Source organism: Loxodonta africana, chromosome 6 (genome assembly GCF_030014295.1).
Source record: "Loxodonta africana isolate mLoxAfr1 chromosome 6, mLoxAfr1.hap2, whole genome shotgun sequence".
In the NCBI taxonomy this organism is placed as follows: Eukaryota; Metazoa; Chordata; class Mammalia; order Proboscidea; family Elephantidae; genus Loxodonta; species Loxodonta africana.
Genome location: NC_087347.1, coordinates 138,559,683 through 138,579,879, shown reverse-complemented (window position 1 = coordinate 138,579,879; position 20,197 = coordinate 138,559,683). Strand labels below are relative to the sequence as shown.

General features: G+C 41.7%; 1 protein-coding gene across 1 annotated transcript in view; it reads right to left on the bottom strand.

Annotated features, from left to right (window-relative positions):
* Positions 1-20,197, bottom strand: part of CLASP1 (cytoplasmic linker associated protein 1) — a 372,718-nt gene that overhangs the window by 27,114 nt on the left and 325,407 nt on the right. The window contains exons 32-35 of the mRNA XM_064287366.1: positions 17,470-17,620; positions 13,007-13,253; positions 9,924-10,114; positions 322-450 (exon numbers count right to left, since the gene is read on the bottom strand). Of these exons, the coding sequence (XP_064143436.1) occupies positions 322-450; positions 9,924-10,114; positions 13,007-13,253; positions 17,470-17,620 (718 nt within the window). The remainder of the gene's footprint in view (positions 1-321; positions 451-9,923; positions 10,115-13,006; positions 13,254-17,469; positions 17,621-20,197) is intronic.

Here is a 20,197-nt window from a genome sequence, read left to right as displayed (position 1 = left end):
GAAAGTAAGCCTTGGTTATAGATTGATGTGTTCATGACTCCAAAGCCAGTAGTCCATCTCCCACGCTGGACTGCCAAGGCCAGTACCAGAGGCAATGACAGATCCTTGTTTCCAAACAAAGGAACAGAAACAAGGGAAAACCTCCAGAGCAGATTTTCCCTCTGTATTATGAGGCGGGTTGAACTCAGACAGATATTTTCAGGGATCTTTAAATGTACTCTTTTTTCAGCCAGCTATCTGATTCCCAGGGATCTCTCACCACAATCAAACAAGGTCTCCAGATCCAGTCTTTTAGTACCCCTGGGCCCAGTGCTGCCTTACCTCCTTATGAGAATCTTTGTGGGCTTCCAGAGTTTTCATGATCGTCAGCTCGGCATAGTTTTTAAATCTTGCTGGCTGGTTTCTCAGGATTTCCCGTAAGACTCTCAATGCCAGTGCTCGGATCGAATGCTAGAGAAGAGGAGGAAAGGAAGACATCATCATACAACACTGGCCACAGCCTTTCACTAAATGGACCCATCGGTAGTGCCCAGCAAGAGTAAGCCCCTGGGACTTCACCGAAAGAGTAAAAACAGAACCTACAGATTGGGAAAAAATTTTTGGCTACAACATAACCGACAAGGGTCTAATCTCTAAAATTCATAGAAAACTCAACACCTCAACAACAAAAAGACAAACCAGTTAAAAATCGGTAAAGGATGTAAACAGACATTTCACCAAGGTAGACATTCAGGCTGCTAACAGACACGTGAAGAGATACTCACAGTCACTAGCCATTAAAGACACGCAGATCAAAACTACAATGAGACACCATCTTGCCCCCCAGCAAGAATGGCACTAATCAAAAAACCCTAAAATAACAAATGTTGGGGAGGCTGTGGGGAGACTGGAACTATTATGCACTGCTGGTAGAAATGTAAAATGGTATAATCACTATGGAAAATGTATGGCGCTTCCTTAAAAAGCCAGAAATAGAAATACCTTATTATCCAGCAATCCCACTCCTAGGTATATACCCTAAGGAGATAAGAGTCGTGACACGAGAATAGACACATGCACACCCATGTTCACTGCAGCATTATTCACAATAGGAAAAAATGGAAACAACCTAGATGCCCATCAAAAGATGAACAGATAAACCATGGTACATGCACACAATGGAATACTACTCAATGATAAAGAATAATGACAAATCTGCAAAACATCTCACAATATGGATGAGTTTGGAGGACATTATGCTGAATGAAATAAGTCAATCGCAAAAGGACAAATACTGTATGAGATCACTATTATAAAAAACAAAAAGAAAGAAGGTTGTACACATAGAAAAAAAATTCTTTGATGGTTACCAGGGATGGGGGGAGGGCAAATTACTAAGTAGACAGAAGACATGTGTTACCTTTGGTAAAAGGAAAGGCAATACACAATATGGGGGAAGTCAGTACAATATGACCAAGGCAAAGGAAGACACTGAGAGGAATTCAAGAACAAAGGGCAAAACAATCTTGCAACGGTAGTATTAACAAACAATAATTTACAAATGGATACACTGTTAGATAGGTAAACTAAAGAGGTGTAGGAGGGTGTAAGGGAGCACACCCACCTGCAGAAGGAGGTTTGGGTGGATATTTCTACATAGGTAATTGTAGCTGCTGTATGTACATTAATATACACAACAGAGCACAGAAGGGGCACAGTCATGAAAACTTCTTAGACATAACCAAACACCCTGTGGTTCCTAGGCTCGAAGACGAAGGACCATAGACTCGAGGGACACAACTGGCACAACATAGTTCATAAAGACAATGCTCTGCATCCTACTTTGGTGAGTAGCGTCTGGGGTCTTAAAAGCTTATGAGTGGCCATCCAAGATACAACTATTGGTCTTTTCCCATCTAGAACAAAGGAGAGTAAAGAAAACCACAGACTCAAGAGATCAATTAGTCCAAAGAACTAATGGGCCACAAGAACCACAGCTTATATGACCCTGAGACCAGAAGAACTAGACAGTATCCACCTACCACTACTGACTGCTCTCACTTGGATTACAACAGAGGGTACTGGTTAGAGTGGGAGAAAAATGTAGAACAAAAAAATCAAACGCACAAAAAAAGACCAGACTTCTTATTGGTCTGAAAAAGACTGGAGGAACCCCCGAGACTATGGCCCTAAGACACACTACTGACCTGGAACTGAAGCCATTCACAGAGACCACTTTTCAGCCAAACAATAGACAGGCTCATAAAATAAACAATACATACACCAAGAGAAAGGTGTTCCTTAGAACAATGAATTATATGAGCTCAAAAGGACAACATTTGCCCAAAAACAAAGACAAGAAGGCAAAAAGGGGTAGAAAATCAGGACAAAAGGAAAAGAACTGAGGGCGGAAATGGGAAAAGTGCTGACACATTGTGGGGAATGCAACCATTGTCATGGAATACTTTATGTACAAACTATCTAATGGGAAACCATTTGCTCCGTAAACTTCCACATAAAACATAATAATAAAAAAGGAAAAAACAAGTCAGCCCCTGGTTCTGGGTATCCCTGGCATCCTGCAGGTCATATTGTTTACGTGACAGAAGTTTCTCTGGTGATATTTCCAGAACCCAGCACCTAAGGGGGACATGGCAAACACTTCTTGAGTGAACCTGGTACTTGAGATCATACATCTAAGTTCATTAACAGTCTCTCGGGGATTTCCAAATTTCCTGAGACTTAGGTATGCAAATTCTTCTTTTCTAAAATGCACAGAAGGGTAGAAAGAACCGAAACATTTCATCAAAACAGTCTGTAAGACTGTGGATTCTCTGCCATTCTTCTTGACCTTGCGTGTGATGAGATCATGGATGAGAGGGTTTGTACAGGTACTTGAGTTGTCCAGGCCCGAGTCATGCATCTGGATGAGAGCCACTCCAAACAGACTCCTAATCTCAACAAAAGAGAATGGAGTTTACACTAAACAGAGCCAAAGAGTACATCCTGATTCTCTGTCACTCATCTATACAATTCACACATTAACACACCGTTCACCTGCCCTCTGCGTGACATCACTTCATCTCCTGACACAGCCCAAACCAGGATAATTGCTGCAGTAGCCAATACTTTTTTTTCTTTTTAAATAATTTACTTAATTTTTGTTGTTGAAAATATATACAGCAGAGCATGCCCCCATCTGGCTTTTTTACAAGTACTTCAGTGGCACTGATTACATTCTTTGAATTGTACAACCGCTCTTGCCCTCCTTTCCTAAGTTCTTCCTCCCTCATTAACATAAACGCACTGCCCCCAAGTTTCCTATTTACTGTTCTGAATTGCTGTGATTAATGTGATCCCATACAGACAGATATTAAAACAGCACAATGCTGGAGGGAGACATTCTTTATTAAAAAAAAAATTTTTTTTTAGTTAAGCCAAACTACTTGTTTGGTTTTGAGAAGACATCGGGGGATATTTCTGGTTTAAAGTTTAAAGATTATTTCACGGCAACAATTTCAGGGGTTCATCCAGGCTCCACGGCTCCAGAAAGTCTGGAGTCTATAAGGATATGAAATCTTGTTCTGCATTTCCCCTCTTCTGATCAGGATTCTTCTACACAATCTTTGATCAAAGTGTTCAGTAAGGTAGCCTGGCACCACCCAGTTCTGGTCTCATAAGGAGACAGGTGTTCATGGAGGCAAGGAGCCACACATTCCATTTCTTCCTCCTATTCCTGACTCTCATTCCTGTTGCTCCAGGTGAATAGAGACCAACTGTTGTACCTTGGAAGGCCAACTGCAAGCTTTTATGGCCCCAGACATTATGCAAGGAACTAGGAGGCAGAGCAGAGGCAAGGAACATTAGGAGGTAGAACAGAAGCATGGACATGCTAATAAGCCAATTAACCAGGATCCCAAGGAACCATGACCCTAAACCTCCAAATCAAGGAACCAAAACCCCATGAGATGTTTGGTTGTACAAAAGTAGCCTCAGTAGCTACTCCTTTTAAAATTTTTTTGTCATTGATGTAAATACATCAATTGCACACCTTTTGCCAATGTACCTTTTTACAGGTGTGCAACTTATTGACAGCAATGACATCAGTAGGCTGTGCAACCCTACCCTTAACGCAAGCTGAAATTCAGCACTCCACAAGCAATAATCCCCCACTTCCCCTTCCTCCAGGCCCCAGTACCACTAATACATTTTGGTCTCTATACATTTACCTGCTTTTCGTCTTCTTATATAAGTGAGATCATATAATATGTGTCCTTTGGGATTGCGTTATTTCACTCAGCATAATATCATCAAGCTCCATCCATATTGTACCATGTATCAAGACTTTATTTCTTTTACTGGCTAAAAAGTATTCTATTATATGTAAGGATCACATTTTGTTTATCCATTCATCTGCTGACAGGCATTTAGGTGGCTTTCATCTTTTGGATATTGTGAATGGTGCTGCAATAAACACTGGTGTACAAGCATCTATTTCAAGTCTCTCCTTTCAAGTCTTTTGGTATATACCTAGGAGTGGAATTGCTGGGTCATAGGGTGGTTCTATGTTTTTCAAGAATGGCCACACTGTTCTCCACAACAGCCACACCATTTTGAATTCCCACCAGCAATGTATAAGGGTTCCAATTTCCCCACATGCTTGCCAACATTTGTTATTCTTCTTCTTCTTTTTTTTTTTTTAATTTAATCTTAGCCATCCTAACCCCCCCAAAAATACCAGTTGCCATTGAGTAGATTCTGCCCCATAGGGTTTCCAAGGAGCGACTGGTGGATTTGAACTGCTGACCTTTAGGTTAGCAGCTGTAGCACTTAACCACTACGCCACCAGGGTTTCCGATATTAATGATATTATTCAATAATTTCTGCATTCTGTTGGATCACCCTTCCCTGGAATAGGCACAAATATGGATCTCTTCCAGTTGGTTGGCCAGGTAGCTGTCTTCCAAATTTCTTGGCGTAGATGAGTGAGCACCTGTAGTGCCATACCTGGTTCCTTGAAAAATCTTAACTGGTATTCTGTCAATTCCTGGACCCTAATTTTTGCCAATGCCTTCAGTGCTGCTGGGACTTCTTCCTTCATGACCATCAGTTCTTGATCGTATGCTACCTCCTAAAATGACTGCATGCTGACCAATTGTTTTTGGTACAGTGATTCCATGTATTCCTTCTATCTTCTTTTGATGCTTCCTTCCTGCATTTTTCAGTATTTTCCCTCTGGAATCCTTCAACGGTGCAACTCGAGGCTTCAATTTTTTCTTCAGTTCTTTCTGCTTGATAAATGACAAGTGTGTTCCTCCCTTTTGGTCTTCTAACTGCAGGTCTTTGCACATTTCAGTGTAATACTTTAATTTGTCTTCTTGAGCTGCCCTTTCAAACCATGTGTTCAGCTCTTTTACTTCATCATTTCTTCTCTTTCATTTAGCTACTCTACGTTCAAGTGCAACCTTCAGAGTCTCTTCTGACGTCCATTTTGGTCTTTTCTTCCTTTCCTGTCTTTTTAATGATCTTTTGTTTTCTTCACGTATGATTCCTTAATGTCATCTCACAACTCGTCTGATCTTTGGTCATTAGCGTTCAGTGCATTAAATCTATTTTTGAGATGGTGTCTAATTCAGGTAGGGTATACTCAAGCTCATATTTTGGCTCTTGTTGGAACTGTTGTAATCTTCTTCAGCTTTAACTTGCACCTACATATGAGCAATTGATGGTCTGTTCCTCAGTCGGCTCCTGGTCTTGTTCCGACCTAAGGTATTAAGCCTCTCCATCGTCTCTTTCCACAGATGTAGCTGATTTGATTCCTGTGTTTTCCATCTGATGAGGTCCATGTATATAGTTGATGTTTATGTCGTTGAAAAAATGTATTTGCAATAAGTCATTGGTCTTGCAAAATTCTATCATATCATCTCCAGCATCATTTCTATCACCAAGGCCATTCTTGTTTCCAACTTTTAAATTCCAATCACCAGTAATCATCAATGTATCCTGATTGCACGTTTGATCCACTTCAGACTACAGAAGTTGGTAAAAATCTTAAGCTTCTTCATCTTTGGCCTTAGTGGTTGGTGTGTAAATGTGAATAACAGTCATACTAACTGGTCTTCTTGTAGCTGTACGGATATTAACCTATCACTGACAGTGTTATACTTCAGAATAGATCTTGAAGTGTTCTTTTTGACGATGAATGTGACGTCATTCCTCTTCAAATTGTCATTCCGGGCATAGTAGAGCATATGACTGATTCAAAACCTCCAATAACAGTCCTTTTCAGCTCACTAATGCCTAGGATATCGATGTTTATGCAGTCCATTTAGTTTCTGACGACTTCCAATTTTCCTAGATTCATACTCTGTACTTCCCATGTTCTGATTACTAATGGATATTTGCAGCTATTTCTTCTTATTTTGAGTCGTTCCACATCATCAGCAAATGACGGTCCCGAAAGCCTGACTCCATCTATGTCATTAAGGTTGACTCTGAGGAGGCAGCTCTTCCTTAGTTGTATTTTGAACGCCTTCCAACCTGAGGGGCTCATCTTCCAGCACTACATCAATGTTCCGCTGCTATTCATTAAATTTTCACTGGGTAATATTTTCAGAAGTAGATGCCAGGTCCTTCTTCCTAGTCTGTCTTAGTCTGGCAGCTCCGTTAAAACCTGTCCGCCATGGGTGACCCTGTTGGTATTTGAAATACCAGTGGCATAGCTTCCAGCATCACCGCAACACACAAGCCACCAAAGTACGACAAACTGACAGATGAGTGGTGTATGATTTAAAATTAGGAAGTGTGAGTCCTCCTCCTTTGTTGTTTTGTTTCAACATTACTTTAGCTATTTGAAGCCTCTTGTCATAAAACTTCCAACCTGTGAACATGGAACATCTGTCCATTTATGTCTTCTTTATTCTCTTTCAGTACTGTTTTATAATTTTCATTGCATGAATCTTTTACATCCCTGGATAAATTTATTTTTAGGTATTTTATTCTCTTTGATGCTACTTTAAATGGAATTGTTTCCCTAATTTCCCTTTCAGATTTCTAATTGCTGGTGTACTGACACCCAACTGATTTTTGTCTGTTGACCCTATACCCTGCAACTTTGCTAAATTCTTCCATCATCAAACTCCTTGGGATTTTCTATATATAGATCATGCCATCTACAGATAGAGGTAATTTTACTTCTTCCTTCCCAATCTGGATACCTTTTATTTCTTGTCTTATTACTTTGGCTAGGACTTCTAAAACAATATTGAATAGAATTGGTGAGAGCGGGCCTCCTTGTCTTGTTCGATTTCAAGGGGAAAGCTCTCCATCTTTCTCCATTAAGTATAATGTTGGCTTCTCATATATGCCCTTAATTATACACAGCAACTTTTCTTCTATTCCAATCTTCTTGAAGGTTTTCATCAAGAAAGGGTATAGGATTTTATCAAATGTTTTTTCTGCATCCATAGATAGAGGTGATTATGTGGTTCTTTTGTTCTGCTGATATGATCTATTACACTGACTGATTTTCTAACATTGAACCATCACTGCATTCCTAGAGTAAATCCCACTTGTTCATGATATATGACTCATTTAATATGTTGTGCCAATACTTTGTTTTAAGTTCATGCAGATCTTTTATTACCATTCTTCTATGTTCACTTACCCCTAACCCAAACCATTAGTCCCAAGCATCAGAAAGCAATGTCCGCTAGCCCTTCCCTCATCCGTCTTCAATTAAAGTCACCATTAACATAACCCTGGGCATTGATCTTTTACCACATACTGCTTAACTTCCTGGCAATCCTCCTAGGCCTACCCCTCTAGCTCCTCACTACACTTGCTCTATTTCTGTCTGTGCTAGTCTACACAAAACCTATACAGAGAGGCAGGTTCGTATTTCTAGAGTTTAGTTCCCAAAATTCATTCTTGTTTTTAAATAATGAGCTGATTCCACAGTACTCTGACTAGATTATTCTCTCTTTTAAAGAGATTTCCTATGTGTCCTATGCCATGTGCTGGAGCCGACCCATGGAGTGACAGACCCGAGTGCCTGTGCGCAGGAGGTTTCCTGGCAGAGTGGGGTGCCTCCAGGCACTTATCGGTGGAACTACAGAGCTTTGGAACACTTGTTCAAGGAGCTGAGAGGCCAAGAAACCAGGAAGCAGAAGCTGAAGAGACAAGGAACACAAGAAGCCAAGCTGCCTCAGTCTCAGAAGGTATGACCATGACCTCAAGGGTTTCAAAGGGTGGAGAGCCATGGCCTCTGGTGTTTCTAAGGGTGGAGCTGCCACTCAGATGGACTAGGGGAATGCTGTGCCTAAAGCCAAGGGAGCAGAGTTTGTGTCCCAGTGGGCATGGAAGGTGGAGTTGAAGCCCAGGGCTGAGGGGCCTCCACTCAGAATCTGGAGTGTGGCCAATACCTACAGTCCGGAGGGCCGGGCCACTGTGTAAATGGTCTCAGAGAACAGAGGATTATTTTCAAGCCTGGAGGGCTAATGTAATGTGTTCTGCTGACTTGCTTGGTGCCTGTTATCCCTTCTTTCCCTCCAGTCTCTCCCATTTGTAATTGAAACGTCTAGGTTGTGCCTGTTCTGCCACTGCACCTTTGGAAGCAGATAACTTGTATTCTAGATTTCACAGATGAAGACAACTTTTTGGATTTCAGATTTGGAGTTAAGGCTTTTGCTATGATATGGTTAGATGAATATGTTTTGCATGTTGCAAGAATGTGATTTTGGGGGGGCCAAAGGGTGGAATGTCATGGATTGAATTATGTTCCCCCCAAAATATGAGTATTAACTTGGTTAGGCCATGATTCCCAGTATTCTGTGGTTGTCCTCCACTTTGTGATTAAATTTTATGTTAAAGAGGATTACAGCCTTACCAGCTCACATCCCTAATCCAATATAAAGGGAGTTTCTCTCGGGTGTGGCCTGCACCACTTTTTCTCTCTCAAGAGATAAAAAGGAAAGGGCAGCAAGCAAAGAGTTGGGGACCTCATACCACTAAGAAAGAAGCACCAGGAGCAGAGAACGTCCATTAGACCTGGGGTTTCCACACAGAGAAGCTTCTAGTCCAGGAGAAGACTGACGAGAAAGGCCTTCCTCCAGAGCTGACAGTGAGGGAAAGCCTTCCCCTGGAGCCGACACCCTGGATTTGGACTTTTAGCTTACTTTAAACTTTACCGTGAGAAAATAAACTTGTCTTTGTTAGTCAACCACTTGTGGTAGTTCTGTTAGAGGAGGATTAGATAACTAAGACGCTCTCTTTAGAGAGATTTCCTAGGTGCCGACTATGTATCCCATGCCATGTGCAGATCATAGGCTAGGCGTATCACGAATGCCAAGTGTGTCATATTCAAATGTCACAATGTGAAGAGGGTTGTTTACTTTTAAAAATAATAATAAAAGAGTCATGCTTCTGGAGCCTGTCACTTGACTGATTAAGGTCACTGTAACCGTTAACACATGTAGGCGTGAACAAAGACGGAATTCCATGGAATGCAGCATTTAATATCATCTTTCAAAAATTAACTTTTCTATTTCTCAATCACACATGAAACTAAACCAATAAGGGAAAAAGTTCATTCTAAAAGACCACATTCTATTCCAATGAAGTTTTAAGAAATTCTGTGTTTAACAAAGTAACGATATGCAAGCTCAAGTGTCCCTCGACTATAAACACATGCAAAATTAAAACAAGTTAAAGCAGCACTTCCTTACCCAAATCCAACTACACACAGAACATGCACGTAAGGGAGGATGGGGTCTCTGTCTGATCAAAAGCATTACTCTAATAGGTGCTCGTAAAATGAACAAATGTTTTGATGTAAACGCTAGGCACAATACAAGAAGTGGACCTTAAGTCAAGCTCATGATAAATGGATGTCATAGCTCCACTGCATGGAGAAGGGAAATCTAAGCACAAAGAAAGTTCCTCACATCTTTGTCTCCAAGGGTCTCCAGCAGCAGAAGCAGGATGGTTTTGAAGTGCTCCTCCCAGACCCCCAGGTTGTCTTCCCGGGTGATCTTGAGCAGCTCCAGCAGCGCTCCTTTCCGCTCCTCCACCCGCTCGTTGTGGTTAGACAACTCTTTCAGAAGGTCCGCCACCAGGTCAGAATGGTCAATGGGTACTTGGGGGACAAACAAGATAGAAGTTAGTTCCTAAAGAAAAACACCATTGCGGGTGGTTCCTCCATGACTTCTGGCATCTTCTCACTGATCTGTACGCTTCTGCAGAGGCACCCTCTCCTTGACTATTCTCACCACGTCCTTCATCCTGCTTTGTGGCCAGGCTCTACTCTTTCCACCCTCAGCAGATTGCCTCACCAAATTAACTGTGAAATAGAGGTGTGACACCAGTATGTTATATACCAATATTCAGTGTCTTCACCCTTCCTTACCATCTTCCCCTTCTATTTCAGACAAAGAGGAGAAGATGCTGGTCTTCTTCAAAATTCCATCCTTGGCCCGCTTCTCTTTCTGCAACTTGTCTCCCCCCGGCCACAGACTTAAGTCAGGCCTGAACTACTGCAACAGCCTTTACCAGGATGCAACCCCACTTAAGTGCATTTTAATCATGGTCCTCCTCACCATCACCGTTGACTGATTAATATTCATTCATTCTCTTTTCTAATGTCCAGAGCTTAGTAACCAGCACAGTGAACAAACAAATAAACCAATCAAGGTATTTGGACAAAATACATACATACATGCTTTTCTCAAGCCTACCTGCCCCAGAAACTACCACAACTAACTCTTGAATTCTAATGAAGCAGAAATACTTGAGATATGCCTGAAAAACCATATGCCTTTCAGATGCAAAAGAAAATAACACTGAGGTGCCATAAACCAACATGGAGAGAACTCTTTCCGGCCCTGCTTCTGGAGCATAAGCATCACAACGCAGCACTCCCCTGAAGGGGCAGAGAGAGAGCCGGGCCTTGGGTGCAGCCTCATTCTTAATGGATGGAACACATTCCCTAAGCCCCTGCAATAGTGCCAGCACTGGGCTAAGGCCTGAACAAATGCTGTTTCATTTAATTCAGCCCTATGGGTTAAGGGTTGTCTAGTCAGACTACAAAACCTGCCCAAGATCACTGAGCAGAAGTACTCCCAAGGTTGTGAACCATGGTTAATGTGACGGAAAAGCACATCCCTTCTCTTTCCATGTTTTTTTGAGAGATCTTAGATTTGAATATTCACTTTAAATAGAGAGAGAAAAAAACCCAAACAAATCAGAGGTAGCTACTCATTAAAAAAAAAAAAAAAGTTTCATGAGCTACTCGTTAGGAGCTACTTAAATCTGTATTTGCATATTTCTTTAGCTTCTAAGATAGGGAGCAAACACACAGGATATTTGAAATGTTAAAGAACTCTACCCATTTTTCCCCCACTCATGCCACCTTTTTCTTTAGGCCTTTTAGTACACTGGTGGGATAATAAATAATACCGAACATTCTAATCTCTATTCTACCTTAATTAAGATCAACAATGGATAAAATAAACCATATAACAATTCTATGACCTATGAAAAGGAATAGTCCCTATTCCCAGAAAGTATAATAAACATGACACAATACGTCATAATAAACACTACAGACCAGCAGCCTAAAACAAGGCACAGATCTCGGGCATACAATGGCTGGGACCCGATGTCACTTCTGCTCTCCGCTCTTCCGTCTCAGGATCCCAAGACTACGTGACCACTGACAAAGACCAGCGTGTTCTCTCCCTTGTGCTCCTCCACCTCTGCCTCAGCCCTTCCCTCAGATGAGTACAGTCACGAGTCTGTTTCTCCCGAAAGGCCATGAGCTCCTGGAAGTAAGGGGCTGTGTCTCGTTTATCTCTGTCCTCAGCAAACTACACTCTTTGTGACACTCGGTAACACTCGGTGAACGTTAACTGCTTTGGTTCTAATTTAATTCTTCATTCAAAATTGAAAAACAAACAAAAAAATCCCAGCAGCCTTGGGAACAAGACAGATAAATATAATTTTAAAAAATCACTATCAGGTTAAAATAAACCAAAACATGTGAACATGACAGTGAGGTTAAAAAAAAAAAAAAGAAAAAGAATTAAGTTCCATATAAAAACACCACTGTACCAATACATATGTACTCATTTGTTGCTCAATCATGAACACAGGTCTGAACACAGGAGTCAGAAAAAACATATGCTAGCTCTCGGCTCTGTCCCACACCAGCTATGTTTGTCTGTGCAAGTAACTTTACCTTTCCGAACCTGTTTCTTAATATGTAAAATGGGAATCAGTCCTTCTATCCCAATTAGGTTATACAGTGAACCTGTGACAGATGCAACTCGACACGACTGCCTTGTTTTTCTGGGTCTCGTAAGTTTTCCACCTTTGATAGGGTGCAGTCTTATACTTTTCTATAGCTCTCTACTAGTGGAAAAAAACATCTGCATTTTCCCCCTTGGGCAGGTTTCGCAGGTTTTACTGTCTGTGTAACACACTTAGTTCAGCAGAGGGTAATACAAGCGCTTGACAAATGTTAGATGCTCTCTCCTCCAAGGACAGGGCAGAAGTCAATGTAAGGCCGCCCCAGAAAGGCCTGGCTAAAACATTAGAGTGAGGGAGAGGAAAATCTTTCAGTAGTGCTTCAGGAGCTCATTTCCATAGCTCAGCAAACTGGGAAAGCCTAGGTCAGAGACCTTTACAAATGCAGCATCCTGTGCTGATACTGCTCTTGCCTTCTGTTCCCACTGCCAACACCTACTTCCTCACTCGCCCTTCAGATCTCTGCCCAGCCCTAGCTCCTCCCTCCATAAGCCTTCCAGGACCCTGCACAGTTAGCCCTGCTCCATTCCACAGGTGCCACAGGTGCCATTTGACATGACTTGTATGATTTCCTAACTGCCTCCCTCTGTAGACTCTGTACGTTCTGTTCATGTGGTAGCCTCCATGCCCAACACACGACAGACAGACAACAAGTAGATGCTGAACAAATGCCTAACCAGAACAGTGACTTCCGCATGGGGCAATCAAGTAGAGAAAGACCAACCATCTCGCAGCTGCTCCATGTCGTCGTCAAACACGGCCTCCTTCAGGGCAGTCTTATCATAGGTGTTGATTGTGTCTGAGTAGGGATAGGGATTGTACTCTCGCATTCGTGGTCCAGGGAAGGCCCGCGGAGGCTGGGTGTTGAGGAGGGAGGTCTTGTTGTCCAGCGCTGTCCGGCTGCCCTCCACCACCTCACTGCCTCCTCGGCCCTCAGTGGCGGGGGAGGCAACTCCTCCCTCGCGTGACACCTGGAACACAGCAGTTTATCAGTCCCTCTTCAGGGCTTTTAACAAACTTTCCTCTTAATTTTCAGGAACATCAGGAAAGCCAGAAATTTCACACCTCAAATCTGGCCATTGACAACAGGACAGTTACTGGTACTTCGATTTGTAAGTATCTAATTCATAAACTATTATGCAGGAAGCTGAACATGCCTACATTTGCATCTATTCATTATTTTTCATGTAAAATCAGTTTTAATTTAATTAATCTTTGTAATTTGGTAATTAATTTTACTCATCCTTTTTTTTGAGAGAATAGTGACAACTTTTCTTTTTCATACATTCTTCAAGGGTGTGGGTCAAATTCTGCAGCAGCCCCTTGAAAGCGACGTCTGTGCCCCTCACGTACCCCGTTCAGGAGCCTCTGTGTCGGCACGCAGCCCTTCAGTGTCATCATATATAGTACCCACCTTCTCTGTGACACGCTGATAGAAAGAAATTCCCCAAACTGCCCTCACAAAATTTAAAGTGGCCCCACCACCCGTGAATTTCTTTTGTACGTTCCCACCAGTGGTGAGCCAGACAACGCCCAGCGATCGTTAACAGTGGAGAGCTCAGACCCTCCTAAACGGATCACAGGCCCTTTGAATATTATTGGCTCTTACTGTTGTTCTTTATGCTGAGTCAAAACCTACCTCCTTGGAAGGACACTCATCAAATACATAAGGACAGGTCTTCGGTATATTTTCTGAATCTTATTTCTATTATTTTCTGAATCTCGTCTTCCACAAATTAAATCCCTGGTCCTCTGACTGGCCCGTGTCCTGGTTTTGACCCTCTTCCCTCTCAGGGATCCTCTTTTCTGAAAAGCATCTGCCTGACTGGCTCCCTTTGAAGGGTGGCACCATCACAGAGGGAGTGTGGGCGGGCTGACTGTGGAAGATGGAGCACCACTGTTATCCACCTCATCACAGACACTGGGCTATGTAAGACGGTAGTGGGGACATTTCACGGCAGCCAGGCCACTGTGGTGACTCCCGTGGCAAAATTTTTGCTTGTGCTGCCGACAAGATAAACATCCCTCTCTCATCTCCTGCTTTAGTGTTTTGCTCTTAACATTCCCCCCAAAAGATACTGTATTAATCAAGATGGAAGAATATATAATATATACATAAATATGAATGAAAGAAGACTGAAAAGGTAAACAATTTTAACAGGGGCTTTCTCCAGGTGGAAAATAATACATGGGTGATTACAATTTTTTAATTTTTGTAACTGTCTTCTAAAACTAAAATGGGAAAAATCATTTATAAAAGAAAGGGCTTTAAAAAAGCTTCAGATATCTTACAGAGGCAGGGGTTTGGGGACCACGGTTTCAGGGGACATCTAAGTCAACTGGCATAATAAAATCTATTAAGAAAATATTCTGTATCCCACTTTCAAGTGTGGCATCTGGGGTCTTAAACGCTAGCAAGCGGCCATCTAAGATGCATCGATGAGTCTCAACCCACTTGGATCAAAGGAGAATGAAGAACACCAAGGACACAAGGTAATTAGAAGCCCAAGAGACAGAAAGGGCTACATGAACCAGAGACTACATTCACCCTGAGACCAGAAGAACTAGATGGTGCCCTGCCACAACTGATGACTGTCCTAATGGGCAACACAACAGAGAACCCCTGAGGGAGCAGGAGAACAGTGGGATGCAGACCTCTAACTCTCATAGAAAGACCAGACTTAATGGTCTGACTAAGACTAGAAGGACCCTAGTGGTCATGGCCCCCAGACCTTCTGTTGGCCCAGGACAGGAACCATTCCCAAAGCCAACTCGTCAGACATGGATTGGACTGGACAATGGGTTGGAGAGAGACGCTGATGAGGACTGAGCTACTTGCGCCAGGTGGACACTTGAGACTATGCTGGCATCTCCTGTCTGGAGGGGTGATGGGAGGGTAGGGGGGTTAGAAGCTGGCAAAATGGTCACGAAAAGAGAGACTGGAAGGAGGGAGCGGGCTGTCTCATTAGGGGGAGAGTAATTGGGAGTTTGAAGTAAGGTGTATATAAGTGTACAAGTGAGAGACTGATTTGATTTGTAACCTTTCACTTACAGTACAAAAATTATTAAAAAAAAAAAAGCTTCAGATATTTTAAAAATAAGGCCAAATCACTCTAATTCTAAAGACCTTTAATATCAACAAGAAAATCTTACTTTTTCACTCTATATACTACCTCAAGTCTTTGTATGCATCTAGGTTGGAGACAGTGGGAATCAGGGTACATACTTTCTTATACATGGCTTCCTCACGGCCTAAGTGCTTCCCATGTAAATAGTTCTTGTAACCGTAATATTTAACCACACCACTATTTCTACACTATTTGTGTAAATAGCATATTTTTTTCTTTTTGCTGAATTTGTTAGCACAGATTGACAGAAACTAGAATATTAGGTAAAGGATATAAAACTCATAATCACTAGTGCTAAAATATAATTTTGATTTCCAAAACAGTTCTATCAATTTCCCGTCACTAAGATTATACTAACTCCTCCAAACCTTCCTAGTATTATCTATGATTTCTATTTAAAACAAAGCAGAGCAATTTAGGAGTAAAATGGAACTCTGAATATATGCTCACTGTATTTCCGTAGCTATTCGTAAGAATGGCCTTTCTCCTACATATCAAACATCCAGGTTTCTGCTTTTGTGAACAATCTTCTTACCGGATCTGACATTGATCCTTATTGACTTCTGTCTTATTACATGGAATCTATTCCTCAAACTTAAAAAGAGAGAAACAGGCTCCTAAGTCTGTCCCATTTCATGCATTTTACTTCCATCTTGGCCTCTTATTGAATAGTCTAATAACCAGTGGCTGAGACATGGACTTTGAATTTACTCAGCTTCTCAATTTTCACTTCCATTCTGTGCTCCTGGCTCTCAGAGCCACATCCTCCAGGAGCCCCTCAAATATCACATTTCCATGGACCACTTCCCAACTCTGGCCTCCTATCTTGCAGCTACTCTTACGTGCCCTTCCTTCCACTCTGTCTGCCACATGGTAACTATGAGGTTTCTCTTGCCTCGTTCCCATGGCTTCCTCCCTATCAAACTTCACTCCCTTAAACGTTCTGCAGTTTTTTATAAAAATTGGAAGCCATCTCAATGTTAACAAAGATGACACTAGACATATGATTATGATACGTCCCCCTGATGAATTATCACAGACAGAAAAAAAATCACGTAGAGTAACACTGACGGGGAAGCCTCCACATCTATGCTAAACAAGAGGCATGTAACACTGTTACTAAAAACACACACACTTCTAAACACATATATGTATACCCCCACTGCCGTTGAGTTGATTCCTGCTTACAGCGACCCTATGGGACAGAGGAGAAGTGCCACACAGGGTTTCCAAGGAGTGACTGGTAGATCTAAACTGCTGACCTTTTGGTTAACGGCTGGGCTCTTAACCACTGTGCCACCAGGGCTCCATAAACATGTATGTATAAATATACATAACAGGAAAAAATACACTAAAATGTTAATTATCTCTAGAGATGCTGAGTGAAGTGATTTATTTCCTTTTTTTTTTCTGCATTCCCAAAATATGTGCTAGGCATATTTCACATGCATAATTGGGAAAAATAATCACCCATGTATCCACTTCTGCCTGGGGTCTCCACTCTTCCTGTCAGTACTTCTGTTTCCGTCGTCAGAGTTCCCCTGTTCCCTACAGAAGCTTTTGAAATCGTTCCCAGTGTCCCCACTATAGCCAAATCCCAGTCTTTCAAGTGCCACGGGCTCTTTTTCCAGTGCCCAGAGGAAAAGCAGGGGCTGTCAGTGGGAACGCCCTCAACTTTCTGTCTGCAAACCTACCTGGCTAAGGCCAAACATTCCGCCTGTGCCCAAATCTCACCCCCTCCCACATACCTCAGGACCCGTGTCCTCCAATCCCCTCTCGCTGGTGTCTAGTTCAGGCTTACTAGTTCATTTTTAACATACAAATCAAAATGAAAACAAACTGAGGAAAAGTATTTCACACTCCTCACAAAGATAGCTCAGGGTCATGCTTCCAAATTTTATAAAATTGCCTTGGGCCTCTTAAAATACTACTACTCTAACTACAGGATAAAAATAACGATGAAACTCAGTAATCATTGATCACAGTGGTCGGTGTTTAAAAGAATCTGTAATTGTCATTTAATTGATACATGGTTCTCTACTAGCCTGGGGATACTTACACTGTCACAGTCCTTTTTTCCATCTCGCTTAATTGGCTCATTCAGGTCTTCTTGGCTTCGAAAACTAAACTTTTCGATGGCTTCTGTAACTCCACGCAGAGAACTATAGATTTCTTCAGAGTTCAGGTTCTCTGTATCATAGTCCAGCATGCTAAAGATAAAAAACATTTTATTTCTTAACATGAAGTATGGGCATAAATTACCTCTAGTAGTTTACAGAGTATGATAGTTTTGTTTCTTGAGGTGATTCGGAATCAAAAGGAGACATCCTTTGTTGGTGCACCACTCTTAGACACACCTTCCCTGAAAAATCTGGTCCCAAACACACTACACATCAGCACTCAGTAAGAAACCAGTGGAGAACAATAACCACAAGAATGTAAGAACTCAAGAGTGACAATTAGGGACTGAAAGCACGAGGTAATGAAAGTGGAAAAATAACTTTCATATCTTGAAGATGGAAAAAAGTAGTGTGATTGTTACTGGTCTCAAATGTACAAACTTAAGAGGAATGGGCACTTCAAAATAAAGCTAGTATTACAAACAAATTTCAGAGGAACAAATCAAAGGACCTCACAAGTCTGGGTTAGTAGGCAATGCCATGCTTACCAGTAACTGAAACTTATAAAATAAAACCCTATGACTCAGTCAGATCTACCCTACCAATGGGTCCTAACTCTGTCCTCTAACCCAGGAGAGTCTGCTGAACATATCAGACTCTTCTAGATGCTTCCATTTGAAGTTTTATAATAAAAGCAGATCAGTCATGTTCCTGGATGGATGTCTGAAAACACTTCAAAAAGCAAAAAGTATTTATCCCTCAAGGAAAAGTGACATCGATTGCTGTCCTTTTAGATGTTTAGCAAAGTGAAACACAAAATAACACAAAAATCCTAAATCGTATTTCGGTGCGATCCAGTATGTCAACAAGTGGCACTGAAAAGTGCACTAAAACAGGGGACCCTAAGAACAAAACAACCATTGCTGCCCTCATGAAGAGTATCAAAGAAAAGCACGGGATGGATACACCAGTAAAAAGAAAGAAAACCTGAAGCAACAGTTAACCAATAAAAAAAAGGCAAGCCAAAAAAATATAACTGAGCTTAAACATCACGTGTTTCAAGAGCATACTCAAGAAGGTATCAGAAAGCCACAAGTTCTACTGGGGGCTGCTAGGGACACTCTAGGAATCCTTGACTACAAATAAGTAAGCATGCAACATTACTGAGGACCAAAGAAAAGCCACCTCTCTGCTCTTCAACAGAGAAAACGCTCAAGAAACTGTGCACTCACTGGTGGGAACCCTTTCCTAAACGCAACACCATCAACTGCAGGAACAAGAGTAAGTGTCCCATACTTAAAAAACAAGTCACACTTACTACACCTTCCCCCTTTTTAAAAGGCGTGGACAATGCAGCAGGACAAGGTCTGGACAGGTCTCAATGGACACAGCCAGACTCTACAGGCTTGAGGGGGCAATGATTCACGTGTTTCCAGGGCAGGTACGTTCTTCTGCAGCATAAGATCTGAACTCACTCTCTAGAGATGGAAGCTATTTGCCTAAAATCGCAAAAATGGCCCAGGTAAAACCCATTTTCCTTTCCTGATAAAATATACACCCCAACTGTACTTGGAGACTTAATAAATACACACATCAACTCAAAGACTCGCTCTGGCATCAAATGAAAAGAAATGTGAAACTTTACAGCTGAGATTCCATGTCTAGACTGACAGGAGGTGAACTAAAAAACTTGAACACAATTCAAGATTTCAGTCTCTTCTGAGTTCACAAGGCTGTCTGTCTATGAGGCAACTCAGAGCGAATATCCCTTTAATGTCCCTCTTCTCTGAAAACAGCACAATACTAGCTTTATGCGTGAGCAAAGGCATTTATACATCTGGCCAGTACACTACTGTTTATGTACAAACACTGCGTATGGCTCAAACAAAAAGAACAGTATATACAAGATGTTCAAAAAATGCCTTAAAGTACTCTTAATCATAACAACCAAAAATAATAGCACAGCCCATGCAAAAATAAAAATAAAAACAAACTGGAAGAATGACGGAATGGACAAGAGGAGGTCTGGCAGAATGTCCAGCTTTTGAAGGGATGTCACAATATTATTTTCCATATGTCGCTTCAGAAAATGTTAGCATTCAGATAATTCATCTCGTTGTCCTTAACCTGAACATTCTTAAAATATTTTATTTTGGTTTGCATAACTTTACCATTATAGTAGGTAGCCTCTTTTTAAAATAAGAAATTAAAAGGTTCTGCCCGTTACTGTTCCTTCTTAACTTTCAATGAATAAACCAACTCGAACTTGCCATTTAGAAGTGCTATGAACACAAGAAGCAGAATCTCTGGTGATGCTCCTTCTTAGGCTCGTTAGCCCGAGTTCTGAAGTGCTTCCTTGGCACGGAGCTTATGCTGTGTGCGACAGGTGACAGCACAGTTGTTCCCCTCTAACAGGAAACAAACAGTGCTACTCTTTTTATGCTTTGGCTTCATCCGCCTTTTGTTCAAATCAACACCTATAGAACCCTCGTTTTTTAGGGAAAAGAGGAAATTCACAGGAATGCTGGCATCCAGGGAGTAGTAGGTGACAGTGCCCTGACAAGCAACAAAGAAGAGCAGGCAAGAGGGACTCGGCAGCTTTACTTAGAGGAGCTGGAGTTAGATAAGCCCCAATCTGTCACCTGCCCAGTAGTCTGTCCTGTTTCA